Genomic DNA, 22,378 nt, shown 5'->3' with positions numbered 1-22,378 from the left:
AAAATGAGAATAAGAGAGTGATGATAGGAAAAGGGAGAGAATGATCAGTCAGTTATGCAAAATCACAGACTAAAGGAACCTTGAAAGAGAGACAAGATATCAAATCACCCTAAATGGGGTAAACAAATCTTAAACGCATTGAAAGCTCGATAAAACTTGCAGATATGGTTCTCTTGTGTTGCTGAATAAGGAAGGCGCGTTTGTGTCTCGGTCCTTCGGAGCGTCACACGTTCTCTGTGGTTCTTCCGGGCGAACGGAGGCGTGGCGAATTTAAAGGTCCCCTGAAGTGAAGTTACTCAAAGAAAAATAATTCAGGCTAAGTTCGAATCTGCGATACGAATCTGTTTGAGGCTCACGCGTTCGGGTTTATGGCTGTTTGTTTTCTCTCGCGTATGCCACAAAAGTGTCCATGGGAGCACTTAGGCACTGTCTCTCTGGCGCCCTACTTGTGAGTTATCCAAGTTTCCGGTTTCCAAGTGTTGGAATGCATGATTCACCCTGACGCTGTCCAGATACGCTACACAGTTTTATGCTAATTTCACTCTCTGAAGGCTGTTTGTTTGGAGCCACATTCACTGACCATTTCAGATTGTTTTTTAAATTAATAAGTGTGGAGATAGTGCCCTCTAGTGTACGCAGCATGACCATGGATATTTACTGTTTTAAATCAAACTTTTAATGTTGTTTATGTGTCTATGTGGTGTTTTTAATATGCTTTAATCACACCATGTGGAAGTTCATAAGTCGACAGCATTGCTGAGTATTTTCTCCTTAAAACTGCAGTGAACCAAAGACAGTCTCAAAAACACGGTTTGAAATCGCTGGTGTTTCTGACGTCACAAACGACCTTGTAACCAATCAGATCAACGTGTGATCGTCAACCAGTGGATCTCTGAGCTGAGGGAGTGAGTGGAGGCGGGGCTCATTTGCATATTCATAGAACCGCGCATACTAAATGAGGCAAGGGTGTAGAGTTACATTCAAGATATTTTAAGACATAAAAAATATGTTTTTAAGGAAAAAACTTTTAAATGTCATTTTGGTGATCAAAGATGAGTTTTAAGGGATACGATTATTGACTACAGGGGGACTTTAAAAACTTTAGTTATTACATGGGATTTAAATTTATTATAATTTTCCATGTTGCATTTTAATATCTGGTAATTTGAATATACCTTCATGCATCTTTAAGACATTTTTACATAAGAAGTGTCAGGAATATAGGTTGATTGTTCTTTCAGATGCCCGTTTTGTAAACTAAAAAAAAGAAATAGAGTAAAAAAAAAAGGAGTTAGCATTAAACACAGGTGTAGATCATAAAACATTACTTTTTTTGCTCAATTGTCTCCAACAGGTTCAATGCAACTTTAAGTTTGTTATTTAGAAATTATTTTAATAACATATTAGCAGTCAGTAAAAGAACATTAACAGTCAGAGTGCTGCAAAATTAAACATACAAGCACCTCGTTTGTCAAAGAATAATATCATAATACATAAAATAATAATAAATATAACAATAAATGAATAGCCGGGGGATTACTGTTGGTCTGTTTAATGTAGATTACCTGTCACACAAACTCACTGACAACCCGTTTTATGTATTTAGTTAATTTAATAGGGACATTGCATGTTAATGAACATCAGTATAAAAATACAAAATGTAAACATCCATTGCTCAATTACACCCGCAGTCCCTGAAAGAAAACACTTTTAAAAATAAACTCAGATTTCTTTGCATTTCAGTCCTTTTCATTAATTCTTACTTTAAAGAAAGAAACATGTGAAAATAAATATTCATCAACAACATTTCAAATAACGGCAAGACTTTATAATAAGGACTTGTTTGTTATATTTCTAAAGCATTTGTCTTATCTTATATAATTGCTCATTGTTTGTTCAGTGCATTAACTTATGTTAATAAATTCAATTTTTGATTTTAATAATGTTTAAATTAACAGTAAGTTTGATAAACGCTGTAGAAGTATTTGTTAACATTAGTTTATGCATTAACAAACAATGTGCAGTGTATTTCTAAAGCATTTATCTTGTTTGTCCAGTGCATTAACGTTAAAAAATTACATTTTTGATTTTAATAATGATGTTCAAATTTACATTAACTTAAGCCCTATTTGCACTGGATTAGTATTATCGTGTGTGATTTAAAATACTATCCAAACTCTCCAACACAGCCTCCATTCTTGACGAAAGTTGGATAAAAAGGCGCACAAGAAACAAAAACCTTGAAAAAATTATATACGACCCCTTCAAATCACAGAGATACCGATTCCCACGGGACTAATATTATCACAGAACCTCGGTGATCGGCGAAATATGGTAGGTCATTTGCTTAACAAATCACAGACATGGGCGATTCGCACGGGATTAAGATCACAGACAACCTCCGCAATTACTACACATGACTAGAGGTCACCAGGTAACACTAATCCCGTGCGAATGGGGCTAAAGATTAATCAATGCGGCAGAAGTATTGTTAATTTGGTAGCTCGTGTTAACTAGGGCTGTAGTCAAGACCACCTTTGTCAAGTCCAAGACAAGTCCAAGACCAGGACTAGTCGAGTCCAAGTCAAGACCGAGTCCAAAAAGGTTCGAGTCCGAGTCAAGACCGAGTCCAGGACAGGAAGAAATCTTGACATTATGACATTAAATGACAATCATTTTGGGTTATTATTTGTTGATCTAAAAGCAAAAACAATGATTTTTAAGTATAGACATTCCCCTTGATTTCATATAATCTTCTAGTCTAAAGAAAAAAGAATGATGACATATGGTGATACCTCATAATAGCAGTGTACAAACACCAACCCACTACTATTACCACTGCTAGGTAGCCTTCTGAGCATTTGAGCGACTAAATGACAATATAGCTTCACTCCAGTAAAATATATCTGTGGTAATTTCTTCACGTTAAACCGAACTTTTATTTTGACGGGTTTCTGAGTGTATCTGACGATGAAATGCTGAAGATAAACGTGTACTTGAGTATGTGTAGTACACGAACCTGCGGCACCCACTTGCAGAGACTCGCTGAACAATCAGATTTGATAGCAGTCTTTAATATTCACAGTGACTAGTCCATATAGCAATTTCATATTATGATCGGCAGTGTATAGACAGATCTGTTATTTCAGCTATGCGCCGGTATTGCAGTAGCAAATAGTAGAAAAGAAATCACACACGTGCAGGTCGTACTTGTCAATGACGGGCACTACAATCTGCGGAGGTTCCTGCGGGTGCATACTACAATAATACGGTACTGGGAACATAAAAAAGACACCTGGACTCGGTCGAGACCAAAAGCCATATTTGGCAAGACCAGTGGCCGAGACCGAGATAAGTCCGAGTCCGACAGCCCTGGTGTTAACTAATAACAACCTCATTGTAAAGTGTTGCACAAATTATAAACGTCTCCTAAAAGCACAAGCATAGTTTAAAAACGTGTCTCCGTCATCCTCAAGTCATGAATGTATAACTTATGATTAAGATTTAAAATGCATTGTCAGATGATGATGATTGTGTCCGGTGTTTACTCCTGCTGCTCCAGCACGAGGTGCGTGATGCGGTCCAGGTCTCGGAGCGTCGGGTGACACTGCAGGATCATGACGATCACGCTCTCCTGGCCGGGGAAGATGGGGAGCAAACTCTGCTGCAGCGCCAGCGTCTCCTCCACCGACCTCTCGCTGACCTCCTGACCTCTGCCTGACCCCTGACCTCTGCCCCCTGGGGTCCGGTCCCGGTACTGCAGGAGCTCGGTGTGAGCGCGGGGCGCGTGTGACGGAGCGGGGAAGGTGGAGGACGATCCTGCAAACGTGTGGCTGCCAGGAACAGGCGAACCGCTGAGAACACATTCACAAGAGTTACTAACTATTTGCTCTCCTATAAGAGAAAGACTGAGGAAACACAAGATTCACAAACTCAAGGCTGTGAAGCTCAGATATCAATATCTGCTAAAAGTGATCGTTGTTTTCATTTCAAAATACGTTTTTACAAATAAATGGCATCGTTTGGTGGATCTCCAGATAAACAGCGCTGTGTTTATCAGAAAAAAACAACACTAATGCAAACTTGTTGTTAATATTCAGTTATAATAATGATTTGAGTATGTGAGGGCTGTCAGTTAAACGCGTTATTAACGGCGTTAACGCAAACCCATTTTAACGGAGTCAATTTTTTTATCGCGCGATTAACGGTCTTTTTGGCCTAGCAAACTTTGCTTTTTTCACATGCTTTTGCAACAGGACGCGGCATGCGCTATAAAACCCATTAATTTCAATGGCTTGCGCCGCGCGAGGACGTTTTCTTGCTTCGTCCACCAAAGCGCAAGCGGATCTAGCTAGACCAGAAACAAAACAACAGGCACGCCGCACACACTCGTTGTTGGCTTGCGAGCCGGCCAAATAGTAGGTTAACGTTACGTTTTGAGTGGATGACGAGCGCGAGACGCCGAAATGGATGCCAATAAGATTCTGAATGGAAAGTTTACTTTTAAAAGTTGCCAAATGGTTCCATTGACGAGACCATTGGCCCCTCGTCAATATCAGGACCTCGTCAGTATCTCTTTCACCCTTTTATTGATGGACAGTGTTACATTGAGAGATTATTTGCTCCAAGTGAGAATGTTAGTGTGAAATTGAACACTGTATATGCCAATGTTGTTTTCAATAAAAAGCATTTGCACAAAGCAAGCCGATCCACTTTTCCATGTTGATAAGAGCATTAAAATGAGAAAAAATAATGGGACAAAAAGAAATCAAGAGACATTTAGAATAGATAAAAATGTGCGATTAATCGCGAGTTAACTATGACATTAATGCGATTAATCGCGATTAAATATTTTAATCGTTTGACAGCACTAATATAAAAACAATGCACTGTAAATTCTGTCAAAAACAGAAATAAATTATGCACACCACCATTCAAAAGTTTGAGTTATTATGAATAAAGTAATACTTTTATTAATCAAGGATGAATTAAATTGATCAAGAGTGACAGTAAATACATCTATAATGTTACAAAAGATTAATGTTCAAATAAATGCTGTTCTTTTGAAATTTATATTTATCAAAGAATCCTGAAAATTAAAATGTATCACAATTTCCACTGAAATATGAAGCTGTTTTCAACACTGATAATAATCATAAATGTTTCTTGAGCATCAGATCATCATATTAGAGTGATTTCTGAAGGATCATGTGACACTGAAGACTGGAGTAATGATGCTGAAACTCAGCTTTGATCACAGGAATAAATTACACGTTGCTATATATTCACATAGAGAACAGCTGATTTACACTGGAGTAATATTACACTGTTTTACTGTATATAGACGAAGCTTTGGTGAGCAGAAGAGACTCTTTCAGACACATTGAATAATCTCTCAGATCCCAAAGTTTTGAACAGTCGTGTATATCATAAGAAACACACTGATTTCTCGGTAGAGTGATTATTACCTGCTGTGTTTGTGCAGAAAGTCTCTCAGGTGCGGTCCGCCACGGCCCAGAGGATCATCAGGCAACATGAAGAGATCTCCAGCAAACACGTACTGTAGCAAACTGAGACACAAGCCGATCACTAATGAGAACACCTGTGTGTAACAGAGCTGCTCGTGGACGAGGTTACGAAGAAAGAGTCGATCCTGAAACGAGTCGTCAGTGATTCAGTCTCACTGCGTGCGTTTGTCACTAATTTGGGTTACACTTTATTTTAAGGTGTCATTGTTACAGTGTAATTGTACTAAGTAATATTAAGCAACTACATGCACTTACTATAGAGTTAGGGTAGGATTTAGTTGCATGTAATTATGCATCATTTACCGTTACATCACTGTAAAATAAAGTGTTGCCCTAATTTGCATAATGTCACCCGATTGGCTGAACAGCGTCTCTTAGCCCCGCCCTCAAACACTGTAGTGTATCTGAGACTGGAAGAGTTTGGTTCGTGTCGAGAAGACGCTGTTTTCTGCTGACAAAGCAAATCCACTTTGATGAGATTGATACGGTAAAACCCACGCCATCGCTACTGTTCGTATCACTAGCCGCGTTTCCATTACCCTTCAAATTGCGCGAATTGAAAATACGGACAAAAACACGTCAATTTCCCAAACACTCCCATTTATCACAATGAAGGTTTTACGCTCGCATGAGGGGGGTTTTCAGGCAATTCGAAAACAGCAATATTTAGCAAAACTCGCGTTTACAGTCACCTGACGTAGATGTGCGGTGTGTTTGGACAGAAGACGAGACAGAGTTCTTTATTAAATTCATAAAAGACAAAATAATTACAGGAATACTGGATTCTAAACCTCAAAGAAATGCCACAATTACGAGCTGGAAGCAGATCTGAGGGAGAAACTCCCAGAAACTCCTCATATGAGCCACTCGCAGTATAAGGGTACCATTAATGCTGGATAACACACATACGTCTCCTTCAGTTAATAATAATGGCTAGTGCGGTGGAAGGGATATACGTAAACTTACCAACATCCGTCGCCATGATTGTTGGAATGACTTATGGTGAGAAGAAAAAATGACGCTTTAGTCGTAAACATCGTTTAATGGAAACGCCGTCATTTCACATTTAGAAAAAATCATTTAGAAAAAAATCGTAAAAGTTTTGCGCAAATCTGTAATGTGTATCAAGAGCTGAGATTCAGATATGATAATGAGTGTTTGGTTTCTGACCAATCACAGCAGAGCAGCTCTCAGAGAGGCGGAGCTTAGAGAGACTGAATCTTTGAACGAAGCGTTTCAGACACTGAGAGAAAATATATGGATATTATGAGAGTGTTTTTGACCTTGGATGAATGCGAACCTGTTGTAAGAGACTCATTAATATAAACTGGAGTCTTAATAATATTATAACAGGGGCACTTTAAGCCATTGATAATTCAGGATAACTCTTTAAATGTGACTGTTTCAGAAATATACTTCTGTCTGTAATGCCACACTTTACACATAAGTTATGCCAGGGAAACTGAAGGTAAATGAGTGTAACGACTCTGAACAGTCGGATCTGAGGTTACCTCTTCTTTATGATGTCTCTCCACGCGGGCGACTCGTCCACTAGATCCCTCAAGTTGTCGTTCGTCACAATCACTCCGTTCGTCTTCTGCGCCAGCGCCAGCATGAATCTGAAGAACAAGCACTCGTTATCTGGAGAAATCAGCGTTTCACCACAGCTGCCACTCAAAACTTGTATTCAGGCACACATGAAAGATCTATGTGCTTGAATTGCATATAAAATGTCCTTCCGTTTGAATTACACAGTTACATAAACAAACTAATAAACTTAAAGCGCTCCATATTTGTCAGTCGAACATAACTGAAACTGATCAGATTTCATGGTACAGTTTATCATTAACTATTTGCTTTGATTTTATTTAAATAATTTTCAAAATGCATTCATTCAAATTGGTTAAATCAGAATAAATTATTGTGAAAACAATTAAAATCAAGTTAAAAAGTATAAACAGTCTGAAAATTAATATAATATAATAAAATAAAAAACTTGTCAGTCATACATATATGCATTTTTTTTTTTACATTTATATACAGGTCATATTTCTGTAATAGTACTAATAAACTGAAAGTTTTAAATATACAATAACCAGGTTTATACATTTATCATCAATAAATCCGGTTTACTTCAATCTCATACATTGTAACTGAGTGAATATTGCTTGTTTCACAGCTAGTCATATTTTTAACCATATTCATAAAAAAATCTAATTGTTTTTACAATGAACAGATTTATGCTGATTGTAAGCATATTTCAAAATATGATAATTTAAATAAAATCAGATACATTCAGATAATTAATAAAACTTTTTTTTGAGAGCAGAAATCTGTTCATTTATGTTTGACTGACATTATGTTTATTAGTTTGTTATGTTAAAACTGTGTTATCCAAACGCATGGATATTTAATATGCAATATATTTAAAATTTAGGCCTAAACATTTCAGGTCTTCTTATATGATGGAAATCATGACAAGAAAAACACAAGAACTTAAATTCTGATGATAAAACTGATAGTTATTGTTTGATGTGAGAGTTACCGGTCGTCGTATGAGTTGATTCTCTTGCCCTCGACCTCTCTGGAGGGAGTGTATGAGACGAAGCCCAGATCATGCAGTTCAGTCAGGTAATGCTTTTCTACAGGAAACACAGAGCACACAACATAATAAAAGACTGACCTTGTTTGCCCAGCACTGCTTAATAACACCATGATTTTACAGAATCTGCATATAATCATGTAGATCACATTTAATAAATTACACTTTCATGAAAACATCTTCAATTGGCTTGTTTACATGTTTGGGCTGAGTTTTCCTTGCATGACCAGCAGATGGCGTTTCGAGCGCTTCGGATCATTAGATTCAACTGATACAAGAAAACAAGTACATAGTACAAGCATAACACAAAGATAATCATTAGAGTACAACACAATAAAATACTAATGACTGTCTATATAAGCATTTTTTTAAAAGATGAGTTTTTAACAACTTCTTGAAACTGGCTAATGTGGGAGCATCTCTAACAATAAAAGGGAATTGCATTTCATGCATAGCTTTGTATGTTAGTGTGAGAGTTTTAAAAGCAATACGCGACTGAACAGGAAGCCAATGCAAGCTACAGAGCACCCCCGTAAGGTGAGCTACAGAGCACCCCGTAAACTGAGCTACAGAGCACCCCCGTAAGGTGAGCTACAGAGCACCCCCGTAAGGTGAGCTACAGAGCACCCCCGTAAGCTGAGCTACAGAGCACCCCCGTAAGGTGAGCTACAGAGCACCCCCGTAAGCTGAGCTACAGATCACCCCCGTAAGGTGAGCTACAGAGCACCCCCGTAAGATGAGCTACAGAGCACCCCCGTAAGCTGAGCTACAGAGCACCCCCGTAAGCTGAGCTACAGAGCACCCCCGTAAGCTGAGCTACAGAGCACCCCCGTAAGCTGAGCTACAGAGCACCCCCGTAAGGTGAGCTACAGAGCACCCCCGTAAGATGAGCTACAGAGCACCCCCGTAAGGTGAGCTACAGAGCACCCCGTAAACTGAGCTACAGAGCACCCCCGTAAGGTGAGCTACAGAGCACCCCCATAAGGTGAGCTACAGAGCACCCCGTAAGGTGAGCTACAGAGCACCCCCGTAAGCTGAGCTACAGAGCACCCCCGTAAGGTGAGCTACAGAGCACCCCCGTAAGCTGAGCTACAGAGCACCCCCGTAAGGTGAGCTACAGAGCACCCCCGTAAGATGAGCTACAGAGCACCCCCGTAAGATGAGCTACAGAGCACCCCGTAAACTGAGCTACAGAGCACCCCCGTAAGATGAGCTACAGAGCACCCCGTAAACTGAGCTACAGAGCACCCCCGTAAGGTGAGCTACAGAGCACCCCGTAAACTGAGCTACAGAGCACCCCCGTAAGGTGAGCTACAGAGCACCCCGTAAACTGAGCTACAGAGCACCCCCGTAAGGTGAGCTACAGAGCACCCCCGTAAGCTGAGGCCTAATTCTTGCAATGTTTCTGAGATGATGGAATGCAGATTTTGTAATACTCTTAATATGTGAGTCTAGTGTTAGGTCAAAGATCACACCAAGGTTACGAGCATAAGAAGATGGAAATACAACACTATAATCCATAATCAAATTAAAATGTCTCCCTTTGTAAATAGCCGTAGGTTTGCCAATGAATTCAATGTAAAAAAAAAAAAAGATGGTGCATCCACGTTTTTATTTCCGAGAGAATTTTAGAGGTGACAGTTGTATAACTTGATTTTCCTGCTAAGACAAAAACTGAGATCAAACTCATCCTGCAATAAAGCAATAAAAGGTACCCTGGACAGAAGATCTCAAAGAAAGAGCACAGCATATTGTCTTCAAGATATCTGATCATTCTCCCCTCTCCCCCCTTAACCAGGTGTTACCCCCTGGGGAACCTGAACCGACCCAAAACAACTCCAAAAAAATTTGTACAAGCCTTTAGTTCTGGTCTGGGTATTTAAGGGTACGTGGCAGAGCAGTCTTTTGGAACCTATAACCAGGAAAACCCCCATGCAGGGCTGTGTTAGTGCTTTCCTGTCGGAACACACACACACACACACCACTGTGTGTCTCTGTCAGGATTGCATTTCTTACTCTTGGAGTAATCTATGTGCAATTGATGTTATATATTTATTATTTCTGAATTGGCTTTTAATCATTTACGTGTGTGATTAGCATGATACATTTTTACCTAACAAATACAATGTTTTATTTGATTTATTATGCATTATTCTGAAATCATTAATTCTAGTAGATTAATGTGTAGTCTGGTGTTTCCACAAATCTCTGTCCAGGATAGATCAAACCGAAGAAACTAATGAATGGAGCATGGGGCACATCATTAGACCTTCTGATTTCTGACTATCACTGACTTAGCACCTTGTATGATGCGACTATTAAATAAATTACATCTTTTGATATGTGTCAGCCGTGAACGGTATCTTAAGGGTAAAATAGTGCGCACTGCACCCTCTGACTATTTCAGAACTGGCTAGTTTGTGTTGTGAGCTCACATTCGCGACATGTAGTCTCAAAGCGATACCGGGTCCGTAATGAACGAATATTTGAAACTATGGGATACCCAGAATAATCAAAGATCTAAATTAAATCATAATCAATATTAATGATTATTTTTTAATAAGACACACAATCTAAATTTGATTATCATTCAAAATTGGAGTCAGATTAAGCGTAGAGCTAAAGTAATATTTAAACTAAATTCAAATAAATTAAGTGAACTTCACTGGAGCGCTGAAAGACATACACGCATTATACCTTCGCCACGCCGTTGGATTCCGTCGTTGGGCCAATGGGTGGTACTTACACGGTAGGATCAGATTTGTAAATTTGAGTATCATCAGCATAAAGGTGATACCCCAAACCATATTTCCAAATTATTTGCCCAAAAAGAAGCATATAAACACTGAACAATATGGGACCCAGGACAGATCCCTGAGGAACACCATGGCAGACTTGTCCAATTTCAGATTTGTTGTTTCCCAAGACAACAAACTGGAAACGATCAGTGAGGTAAGACTTGAACCAGTTAAGCACAGTATACCAGTGATACCAAGCCAGCTCTCACACTTTGTCAAAAGCTGCACTGAGATCTAACAGCATCACACGCATCACACACATGACTAGCGTCGGCCAATAGTGAGCCTACGTTCTGACGTACAGCACAGAAGCGCTGCGCTGTTACACTACGTGAAATCACTCAAAGGCCCACACAGAAGAACATGAATAGTTGAATAAAGTCGTTATTTTAGTTTGTTTTGCACACAAAAAGTATTCTCGTAGCTTGATAAACTTAAGATTGAGCCACTGTTGTCACTTGGACTATTTTAACGATGTCTTTAATAACTTTTCTGGGCCCGCAAGTTTCAGTAACATAGAAGCCTATGGAGGAGTGATCCAGCTCTAAGATTTAATCAAAAATATCTTAATTTGTGTTCCGAAGATGAACGAAGGGTCTTACGGGGTTGGAACAACATGAGGGAGAGTAATTACTGACAGAACTTTCGTTTTTGGGTGAACGAACCCTTTACTGGGACAATACCAGTTGTAAAAGAGGTGTTCACAATGCTACAGATGAGAGGGCTAATTGCAGAGAGACACCCCTTAACAACAGATGCTGGGATTGGATCGAGGGTACTTGTAGTTGTATTCATTGCCATCACTAATTTTGAAATACAATCAATAGTGACTATGTTAAAACTGGAGAATGCAGTTTCAGGAAAACTAACTGGACAGGTCTCAGGAATTGCAGAGCAAGGTACCAAACTGATAGACTTCATCCATAAAGAAACTAAGAAATGTGATAATGATAACGGCGGAACTTGCGACCATAGTTTGCTAACGATGCTTTCGGGAAACACACCCCTGATCGATTCCTGCTTGATGGACAATAAAAATATTGACAGCCAATCAGAATCCACCTGACTTTGAAGGACTCGTGCATTTAAAGCGATAGGCGACAAAATTAGAACGGAGACATCAGCCTAGCACGTGTTTCATCAAAAAAAAAATAGGAAAAGAAGCGCAGTGGAATAGAAAACCGAGTTTTGTCTCAAGAAACTTATAGTTAACCTTATAGTTATCGTTCTTGGTGTGAACGAGCCTTGAGATGTCAATAAGGCGTGAAGTGAGCATCACCTTTGTTCTTGGAGTTATTCTTCTGCCTCCACTGAGGGATGAACACAGTGATTTCTCGATGTCCTCTTGCCCAGAAGTGTTGAACGGCCAGAGCGATGCCTCGACAGGAGAAGAACACTCCCAACCCGTGACTGTGGAGGATCAGATCACATTCACACAGTTTCGCTGCTCTAGTTCATGTGAGTAAACACTGAAACATTCACTCCCTAAAGGCATCATCAGCTGCTCAGAATTATCTTATCAATAATGTCATCATGTCTTCTCGTCACTGCAAAAGCGCTGTACATCCTCTGTATTTCCAGTACGAATACATCAATATGCAAGTCCTCCTGTAGTCAATAACTTTATCCCATTCAACTCATCTTTGATCAGCAATATTACCTTGAAAAACAATCTTCATGCCTTAAAATATCTTGAATGTAACTCTACACCCTTGCCTCATTTAGTATACGCGGTTCTATGAATATGCAGTCTCGTTTTAAAGTCCCCCTGTGGTGAAAATCCAGCTTTTAATGTTGTTTATGTGTCTATGTCGTGTTTTTAATATGCTTTAAGACAAACCATGTGTAAATTCATAAGTCGACAGCATTGCTGAGTATTTTCTGCTTAAAACTGCAGTGAACCAAAGACAGTCTCAAAAACACGGTTTGAAATCGCTGGTGTTTCTGACGTCACATACGACCTTGTAACGAATCAGATCAACGTGTGATCGTCAACCAGTGGATCTCTGAGCTGAGTGAGTGAGTGGAGGCGGGGCTCATTTACATATTAATAGAACCGCGCATACTAAATGAGGCAAGGGTGTCGAGTTACATTGAATATATTTTAAGGCGTGAAGACATTTTTTTCCAAGGAAAAAACGTTTAAATATGTAATTTTGGTGATCAAAGATGAGTTTTAAGAGATAAAAGGGGATTTAATTTAATATCTATTGAATTTGAATTTAATATCTATTTTTATTAATATTTATTGATTAAATGTAAGAATTTTACATAAAATATAATGCATACATCCAATTAGATTTGAATAATGGCATTTTTCTAACCTAACTACATAAATGAATTTTATTTTGTCAATTTTTTTTACATTTAATCAATTATTATTAAGTCAGTCAGCATAAAAACACACCAAATATAATCTAATTATCCATGTCGACAAAATATTCTGTCAATATGGCAAGTCGACCGAGACACGCCCTCTACAGCACGCATCATATTGCGATGTTTACCTTATTTAGTCATGTGACAGTGAGTATATTTTCCCACCGGTTAATCGACGTGTGACAACACCGGTATCACCGGCGGGGACTTTTAAATCGCTAATTGGTGAGTTCATTAGCCTATTATTCTTAATTAAAAACATAACAACGAAACAGTACATTAACAAATTCGCTTAAATAGGTGCTTTTACACCAAATATTCCGCCGTCATCATCTTGTCCGTCAGTTCTTCGCTCTCATGATGAATGAAATCTGTCTCCTGTTGCTGATCTGTGCAGCGACTCTCGTTCAGCTCACGATTTATTAAGCAGACACCGTTCAGTTTTTAATTGTAGTGTCTGTTCTCTAACTGAACTAAATGATTGAATGAATAAATAAAAAAAATATAGACTATCGTAGCAAGCCTACCTCATTGCAACATTGCTGCCGTCAATGATGACCTGACGCAGCATGGGGTCGCCAGGCTCATCCGACAGCTGCAGTTTGAATGGCGTCTTCAGGCTCTCGAGGAACCGCTGAGGTCCCGTGACCACAGACGCCTCCGACGCTCTCGGTTTGGGTGCGATGACGTGATTGGAGAGATTTGGGGATCCGAGATCTATGTTTGGTTTGATCCTCCGTGGAGGCGATTGTGCCGGCAGATTCCCTGGCTGTGCGTCCGGGTTCATGGTTTCAAAGGCGTATGTAGTCTGAGGCGGGCCTCTCACTGAGGGAACGCTTAACGGTTTGGACATGCTTAGCTTTGTCGCTCCGTTTCCGCTCCCAGAATCGACTTTTTCAAAATCTGCCACTGGATTCGTATCAATAGTCCAATCAGCCCGCTTTCCACCATTTCTTGTCCCAATCGCATGTTCGGCGAACTCTTGTTTCTGCAGTTGCATGAGCAGCTCGTGTGGCTTGAGCTCGGGTAGATTGCCAAACACTTCCATTACTCTGTCCTCGGTGTATCCACAAGTGGCCGCCGCCTTCTTCAACACCCCCAAGACGAAGTCTTCCTCTATAGCATTCTCCTCTCCTACTTCAATGGCCTCGTGCGTTTCGCTAACCACATTGTCTTTATTCTTCCGCTGGTTAGTTTTGTCGTGCTCCTGTTGAATCAAATCCAGAAGCTGCGAGGCTTCTTTAGGGCCGGTTCGGGCCAGAACACAGTGCACAACCTCTTCGGTGAATCCCATGGCGCTGAAGAACTTGAGAAGGTGCTCGAACTCCTCTTTGTTTCTCGCAGACGACGGAACAGCAGGAGTCTCGGATTCAGGTTCTGGTTCTGGAGACTTAGGTGAGTCGAGGGTAAAGCCTCTGGAAAACGGACTGTGGGATTCAATTCTGAAATCATCCGTGCCGTTAATCCTGTCATAAGCGGATTGCGGATGCTGGGAATGTGAGTTTTCTGCTTTATGATCATAAACGCTTCTCTGCACCGCTAATGATCCATTGGCTTCCAATGGGATTAGACCTTCCTGGTGCCGCTTTGCATACGAGTCCAATCCGGACTGCTTCACCAGGTCCAGCAGAGCCTCCTTCACCATCACCGGTAACACCAGCAGGTCGAGGGTGTGCCGGTCCTCCAGATTCTCAACCAGGGACTTGAAGGCCCGACGCGACTCCAGGGATTCTCCCGCTATCCCGATCTCGGCACGCCGTCCCTGGCTGCTCCTGTATTTCTCCACCAGGTCTGTGATGAAGGAGTAGGCTTTCACCACAGGTTCTGCCAGTCCGGTTATGAGGAGAAAGCCTTGGGATCCCAGCTGCAGGAGGGTTTAGAGACAGGTTTAACAAACAGAACCGGGATCATTATAAGCAATTCAAGAGCATAGTCACAGCAAATTAGTATGCATTTTAATTTTGTTTCTCAGGTAAACTTTATCTTGCATTTCATGCATTTTATTTCGCAACCTTTCAGATAACCTTCATCTTGCATGTTATTCATTTGTTCTGTATACATTTTTATTAGGGATGCAACGATTACCGATAATTCTTTATATTTTATATTCTTTATATAATGCCGATAACCGATATATTGGCCAATAAATCTAAATCCACATTTTTATATAATTTTTTTGTAGAGCCTAATTACAAAAAAAAGTCTCACCATTAAAATCCAATCTCCCAAACACACAATTAAAATGTTCTCATTATAATTTTATCTTGCCGATATGACAGACTTGTACTACTTAAATCTATTTTCCTTTTCAAAGTGATTTCAATCATTTTTCAAGTCATTCAAAACCATCATGGTGAACATCTGAAGTGTCTCAGCTGAAGGAAATAATACAGTATTTATCAGCTTTGATATTTCGATAGCCGATAACGATAACATTGAAAATGGACATGTATTGGCCGAAAACGATATGGTGGCCGATATATCGTACATCCCTAATTTTAATTTTGAAACATTTATCTTGCATTTCATTTTCTTTTTTTGGTTTCTCAGGTCACCGTTCTCATGTTACCTATATATTTAGGGGACACTAAAACCTGTAAGACTTGATTTTCCTGCTAAGACAAAAGCTGAGATAAAACACATCCTGCAATAAAGCAATAAAACGCATCCTGGAGAGAAGACCTCAAAGAAAGAGCACAGGACATCGCCTCGTCCAAACTTCTCTCCTTCCTTATCTCTGCATCCCCCTTTCCCCCTGATTCAAATCACATAAAGATCACTGAGAATATCTATATACCACATATGAGGTATCGTGTGAATCTATTGTTTTTTCCTTTTTACGTTTGGTATCATTTTAAATGTCGATTGGTAAAATGGTCTACAAAAACGGCTGAAGACGCATCTTTTTCGCCAACACTTGATCCATTAATACTAACACTATGGTAACACTTTATTTTGATAGTCCACTTTAGACATTCTACTAACTATAAGTAACTTTGCAGCTACAAGTCAACTTATTTTACTAACCCGAACCCTAACCTACCCTAAGTCTACTAATGCTCTAATGAGAGTTGACATGTAGTTAAAAAGTTACTTATAGTTAGTAGAATGTCTATCGAAATAAAGTGTAACCAACACTTTCTCTTTTATTCAATACTATATCTATTTATAAAAATTAAAAAATTAAAAGTACATGTACTGCGTTAGACTAAACTGGTAAGGGTCATAGCACTTAAGAATATTGTTAGTTTAACTGCTTCTACTGTTCTCGTTTGTAAGTCGCTTTGGATAAAAGCGTCTGCTAACTGAATAAATGTAAACTCTTACACTTGTAACACACTCACACACACCACTGACACTCACACACACCACTGTGTGTCTCTGCCAGGCACATTTCTCACTCTTAGAGTAATCTTTGAGCAATTGATGTTAAGTTGTTATAATTTCTGAATTGGCTTTTAATTGTGCAAATGGCATGATATATTTTTACTTCTGATTTATGACTATCACTGATTTAGTTACAGTTACTTCCCTTGAGCGCTGTAAAGACTTGTTTTTACCTTTTCCATCAAAATGTTTTGCAAATGCATAATTCCCATGCACAGAAACTTGTCTTAAATATCCACATAATGTAGATTGTGCAATGCACTCTTTTTTTTTTACTGGCGTCCAAGTGACAAACAGAACAGATTACCGAAAGCACACTTTTCCTTGACCGTCCACAATTTAACTAAAATGCCCTTGTGTTTTTTTTCAAGATACCGTTCAGTATATTCAAGTTATGCAGTCTTATTTAGTTTTGCAGTTAACCTTCATCTTGCAAGTTATGCATTTTTATGTAGTTTCTCCAGGTAACTTTATCTTGCTTCAAGGATGTTTAGATATTTCTCGGGACAGTAAGACAAAACACTGATAACGAGTAATGCATTGGAGTGTATGATATTTCCACCTACCACTATATGCGCAGAGGTGTTTTTAGTCAGGCAGTCCATGAACAGCCCTTTCGCACCACAGAACACACAGTGAAGCACCTCGGGAAACTGGAACTCTTGTTGGGCTTCCTGATTGACCACACCTTTCACGAAAATCTAAGAGTCGCATTACACACAAGGCGAGTAAATCAGCAATTCACACAATAGCAATAATAGACATAAACATGGTAGTACTTGGCGTATTGTGCACCTTTGCCGCCTCCACATCTGGTGCCGCCCCGCTCAGCTGGAGCCAGATGAGGCCGCTCTGAGCCGACTCTTCTTCTTCTGCCCCGATGGCCAGCGCGACCCCGAACACTCGCTCCACCGAGGGCCTCAGTGCCTGCAGGGCCCCGCGCAGCACACCTGCACAGGTGAACTCGTCCTCCACACACACACGGGACACACACTCCTCCAGAGCCGGGCCTGAGAGAGCCATGATCCACTCACTGATGGAGACACGAGGAACAGCGTCAGCAAATCAGAACACAGAGTTCTGCTTATGGACTCACACAAACGGCCTTTCCAAAGAACGTCTCTACACTGCACATTTAGCACTTTAGGCCAAACGCAACAGGATTATAGAGTACTTGTTTCTGACCATGACGGAATTGAAAAGGATTTCGGGGGTTTCGGCGTGCATGTTAATCAATGAGTGCATTCACACCGGGAGCAGGAGCGGCGCGTGAGCAGCAGTGAAGCGGGGGTTTCGGCTTCGAGTCTGTTTTTGGGCAATTCCATGCAAAGGTCATCTTTACCATGAATAAATAAAGTTTTAACCAAAAGAACAAAACCCTTTTTAAGTTATCTATTTAGGTCTGTAATATACTGTATTAATGTGCTTTAACAAAAATTAAGAAAATTGCCTTGTTTATCCACCAGATATGAGGTGAGCAACAATGCTTAAATTACATTTTTAACCAGCCATATTTCATGCTTTCAAAAAAAGGTATCAAAGACCCCGCTTTTTAAACTTATTTTTAACAGTAAGCATTTTGCAGAAAGATGGAGGCATGCCTGAGAAATATACTAATTTGGTCATAACAGCACTGCCTGTTGAATTTATAAGGGCTGTAATAAAGAGGTCTTGACGCTTCAGTGCACTGTCACGTCCATAACGTTTTAAAGGTTTAGTTTATTTAATATGACAATTATAAATGCAAATAACTTGAAACTTTATTTACAAAGCTAAATTATGTTTATGCTTATTAGGATAGACAATTCATCTCACTACTTTGCTCTGAACAACCATAATAATGCGTTACGGACGTGACCGTTACGGACGCTTCATATTAAATTCAGACTATTGTGATCTGTTTCAAGACAGAAATGATTTTGGCCACTTCATTTCAAGTTTTGTTTTGTAGAAGACTTTATTTAAAGTGAATTTCGTTTTTGTATAAATTGTAACTTAATTTTAAATCAAAGTTTCATCAACCAATTTCCTGGATTTAATAAATAAGCAAATATAGCATGGAGGTGCGATCACTTGCAACACGTAAACTTGAGCGCGTCTCATAACTGAACAGAATCATTTCAGACAGTCTTCTTAATGTGAAAATACAGCCATTATGCGTCAACAAAAGTGCCATGATGGTTTGATTGTTGATTTCCAAACAGATTCTATGTATTTCAGACGCGTCACATCCATAACAGGGTTTTTGTCACATCCATAATGTTGGTTTTTCCTCATAATACACTTCATAAAAATATATATATTTTAAACATTGATATTTTTATGTTCAGCTAAGACCTCTTCATCATGTGGATAGCAATATTTATACATTGGATTTAAAAGTTCACAGACTTTAAAGGAAATCGAACAGTATACCACAAAACTCTGTCATTTCCCGTCACATCCATAACGCATGCATATTTTCCTTTTTTGGGGGTGCTTAAATATATTTTAGAAAAACATATTTTGCCTGTAAATTCCCCAGATTGGGTGCTCTGAGAATATGCATTTCCAATTTAAATATTGTAAGATTTTTTTTTTTCTGAGACATTTCACCTGTCATTATGAGTTCAAATGTCACATCCATAACGCTGGAATTACCCTTTTGCTGCACTGCTCACGCTCAATTAAAGTGAAAGCACACTTTTGATGGACAAAAATAAATATGATTTCATACAAAAAGTGCCCAAAATGCACAGAATAAGCATGTCTAGTGAGTTTTAACAAGAACTTGAGTAGGCAAATTTAAAATAAAGACTCAAAAATATTTATAAAATATTTAGGCTACCCGGTAAAAACTTGTTTTTAATTATTCAGTTTGGGTGAAAGTTGTGTATTATATAAAAAAATAAAATAAAGTAAACTAGCCAGAAAATATTATATATAAACGTTATTTTAGTTTATGTAACACACAGACAGCTACATAGGCTAGCACAACCCAAATCAAACCCGAGTGTGTGGTTTATTTGTGTGTTTTGTTTTTAATCCGTGGAGTTGCAGTCTTGTAAACACATCGGACTGAAACTAATAGATTGGAGCCATTTTCTGGGTTGTTTTGTTGTTTAACATTTATGCGAATGTTGTACCATTACAAACTTTCAAGCCTATCAATGTTATAAATGACCAACTTCTAAAAACAAATGTATAGTTGTCTTTGTAAAGAATTGCTTGCTTATATTATGTAGCGTTGGAGCCGCTGCTGTGACACTGTACAAACGCTTCCAGTGTGAATACTCTCGCGCAGATGCAGTGACGCTGACGCGCTGCTCAAGTGCCGCTCACGCTTGCGGTGTGAAACCGCCGTAAGGCTGCATCGAAAGGTAACTTCGCATCTGCTGCCATGTTGGATCCATCCCTGATAGCACACGTACATCACGGAGACGTCTTTTGATGTGTGTGTTTACATCTGGAAGACATATTTTTTAGAGTGTTTGCTCATCTGCAATACGTCTATAGGACGTTTCCTGTCAGATGTCAAATAGACGTTTGGAAGATGTCTTTAAGATGTAATGATTTAGAATGTATGTTAAACTGACATCTTAAAGATGTCTATCAGATGTTAGTAAACAGCAGATACTTTCCAGATGAAGTGATCTTTAACAGACATCTTGCCGACGTACGTGTGCTATCTGGGATAGGTATAAACAAACTGCTTCAGTGTGTCGCATAGACGTCGTCATCGTCTTGCTGCTCCCTCCTCGTTCTGTGATTGGTTCCCTAGATGAGGCGAAAATCTGGATCATGGAATCCAGACTACCTAGCAGTGTGAATAAAATCGCGTTGCGGCAAGGCAGTATGGGGAAACCCAGGCTATAGCAACATGCCACTCGGGCCTCAAACTGATATGCCTGTGTGTGTGTGTGTGTGTGGCTGTATAAGTCATCGTACATTTAAGATTGATCTTTTTACTGGGATTCCTCGGTTATTAAACTGTCAAAACATCTAACACCAAATGTCTAATTTTATATTTTCAACTCAAAACAAAAACTATAAATCTTTATGATATAAGTCCACAAATCCCCCATTAACAAAACTTTGACATTCAACATAATACTGTAACGTCATAAATAACTATTTCCAGAGATACAATTTAGATCAGTTAATCAAATCTCTCAAATTTTAATATTCAGATGAAATTAAAAATAGGATAGTCATTAATATTCATGCGATACTCAAACATCGGCCGACCGTTTAAAGTCCAACTGGGTGCATCATAATATTGTCCAATAAGCGATAACGACTGAAAGCGATTCGTTAGACTAACAGAAACAGTTTCACATGACAGCCTTGACAAACAAAAACACAAGAATAAACTGTACAGGGTTATGTGTATGATATGTAGGACTGAAGGACAGTAAACATGTGTTCTTACCATAATCGCTTATAACTTTACACTGCGTCTTTTCTCGTCGTGTTTGTGAAGCGCTCGCGATCTGGATTATAAACACACCCCGAATTCAATCTAGATCGAGTCCTTCTCGGCTATAAACGGCTCGTTTTGTTTCATGAATCACCCAGAGCTTTAAGGAGAGTCGTTTGTCCACATTCAGGACTGGTCATGGTGATTGTTGTCGAAATGAAACTAAAGGGAAAGTTTGCGATGGGACTCTACCGTAACTGACGTAAAGGACGCGCGTCAGGAATCGAATCGGCGCGCTTTTGTTTTGTCACGTACGTCAAACACACGACTGTTGAACTGAAACGGTGTCAAAACACCTCATATAACGTTGTATATGAAAACGAGTGAAAAACACATGAACTATATCTCCTCGCAGACTGTATCATGTCTTCTTTCAGACACAGACACATCTTGTGGGAATTTCCACTGACGTAAACCCACTTCCGGTAAGTCAACAGAAGTAACAGGGTCATCAACCAAAACTGACTAAAGTTGTGTTTAAGCTCAATATATGGGCTTTAATGTTTCTAATATTTAATATTTTTTAACATTTCCTTTTTACTTCTATATCAAAATGGGATCATTTGTTATTTGTTAGTTTAATAATAAATACATTTATTGCGGAACGAGTAAAATACACCAGATTTTAGGACGAACACAACATTAAAAAACAAAGGTTAAAACACAAGGCAAAATATCCCCATTATTTCAAAAGAAAAGTCACGTTTTTTTTATGTATCTTTTTCTATTGAAGAAATATCCAAACAAACAATAGAAGAAAAAAAAGTCCAGTGTAGTTTTAAAACATAAATAAATAAATAACGCATCTACGTTTCTGTAACTTTTCCTATTTTTAATTTGATAAAGAAATACCAGTTTTCGAAGTGAATGCGGAAACGGTGGTGATTGGAAATCGATGTAAAATGTATAAAAATGTACTAGCCTTAAAATAAGTATCTGTATGGAAACCCTTCATAAGAAAAAAAGATCTCAACTATGCATAAAAGTCGAAATTATGAGTTAAAAAGTAATAATTAAGACTTTAAATGTCGAAATTATGATTTACTTTTTATCCCAGTTCACTTTGGACTTTTTATCTCCTAGTAGTCTTGACTTAGTAGTCCTATGACTCGGTGTGTCATAATTTCGATTTTTCCTCTCATTATTACGAATTATGAAACAATTTCGACTTTTCATCTCATAAATGTGTCATTTTATGACTTAATTTCAACTTTTTATATCACAA

At 38.9% G+C, this 22,378-nt stretch overlaps 1 protein-coding gene across 2 annotated transcripts; it reads right to left on the bottom strand.

Annotated features, from left to right (window-relative positions):
• Positions 1-3,531: 3,531 nt before the first annotated feature.
• On the bottom strand, positions 3,532-21,221 carry khnyn (KH and NYN domain containing). 2 transcript variants are annotated; one of them, XM_056235670.1, is made up of 9 exons: positions 21,106-21,221; positions 17,490-17,727; positions 17,261-17,395; positions 13,835-15,171; positions 12,208-12,338; positions 8,074-8,170; positions 7,040-7,147; positions 5,469-5,570; positions 3,532-3,854 (listed from the first exon to the last, which is right to left on the bottom strand). In XM_056235670.1, exons 2-9 carry the CDS (start codon positions 17,715-17,717, stop codon positions 3,545-3,547), a joined length of 2,448 nt encoding a protein of 815 aa, XP_056091645.1. In that variant the 5' UTR covers positions 17,718-17,727; positions 21,106-21,221; the 3' UTR covers positions 3,532-3,544. The 2 variants fall into 2 exon arrangements, with proteins under 2 accessions (XP_056091645.1, XP_056091646.1); XM_056235671.1 differs by having other exon boundaries at positions 3,532-3,833.
• Positions 21,222-22,378: the final 1,157 nt, after the last annotated feature.

This window comes from Rhinichthys klamathensis, unplaced genomic scaffold, assembly GCF_029890125.1.
Source record: "Rhinichthys klamathensis goyatoka isolate OS25496 unplaced genomic scaffold, OSU_Roscu_1.1 h1tg000429l_1, whole genome shotgun sequence".
Lineage (NCBI taxonomy): Eukaryota > Metazoa > Chordata > Actinopteri > Cypriniformes > Leuciscidae > Rhinichthys > Rhinichthys klamathensis.
Note: the sequence above shows the minus strand (reverse complement) of the source record. Positions and strands in the feature narration are given on the sequence as shown.

Excerpts from the sequence above, each read along its gene's own strand:
- khnyn (XM_056235670.1), bottom strand. The coding sequence starts at position 17,717 with ATGGCTCTCTCAGGCCCGGCTCTGGAGGAGTGTGTGTCCCGTGTGTGT. Across the intron at positions 15,172-17,260 it reads ACACCTCTGCGCATATAGTG|CTGGGATCCCAAGGCTTTCT; the intron begins GTAGGTGGAAAT and ends ACCCTCCTGCAG. Across the intron at positions 7,148-8,073 it reads ATCAACTCATACGACGACCG|ATTCATGCTGGCGCTGGCGC; the intron begins GTAACTCTCACA and ends CTTGTTCTTCAG.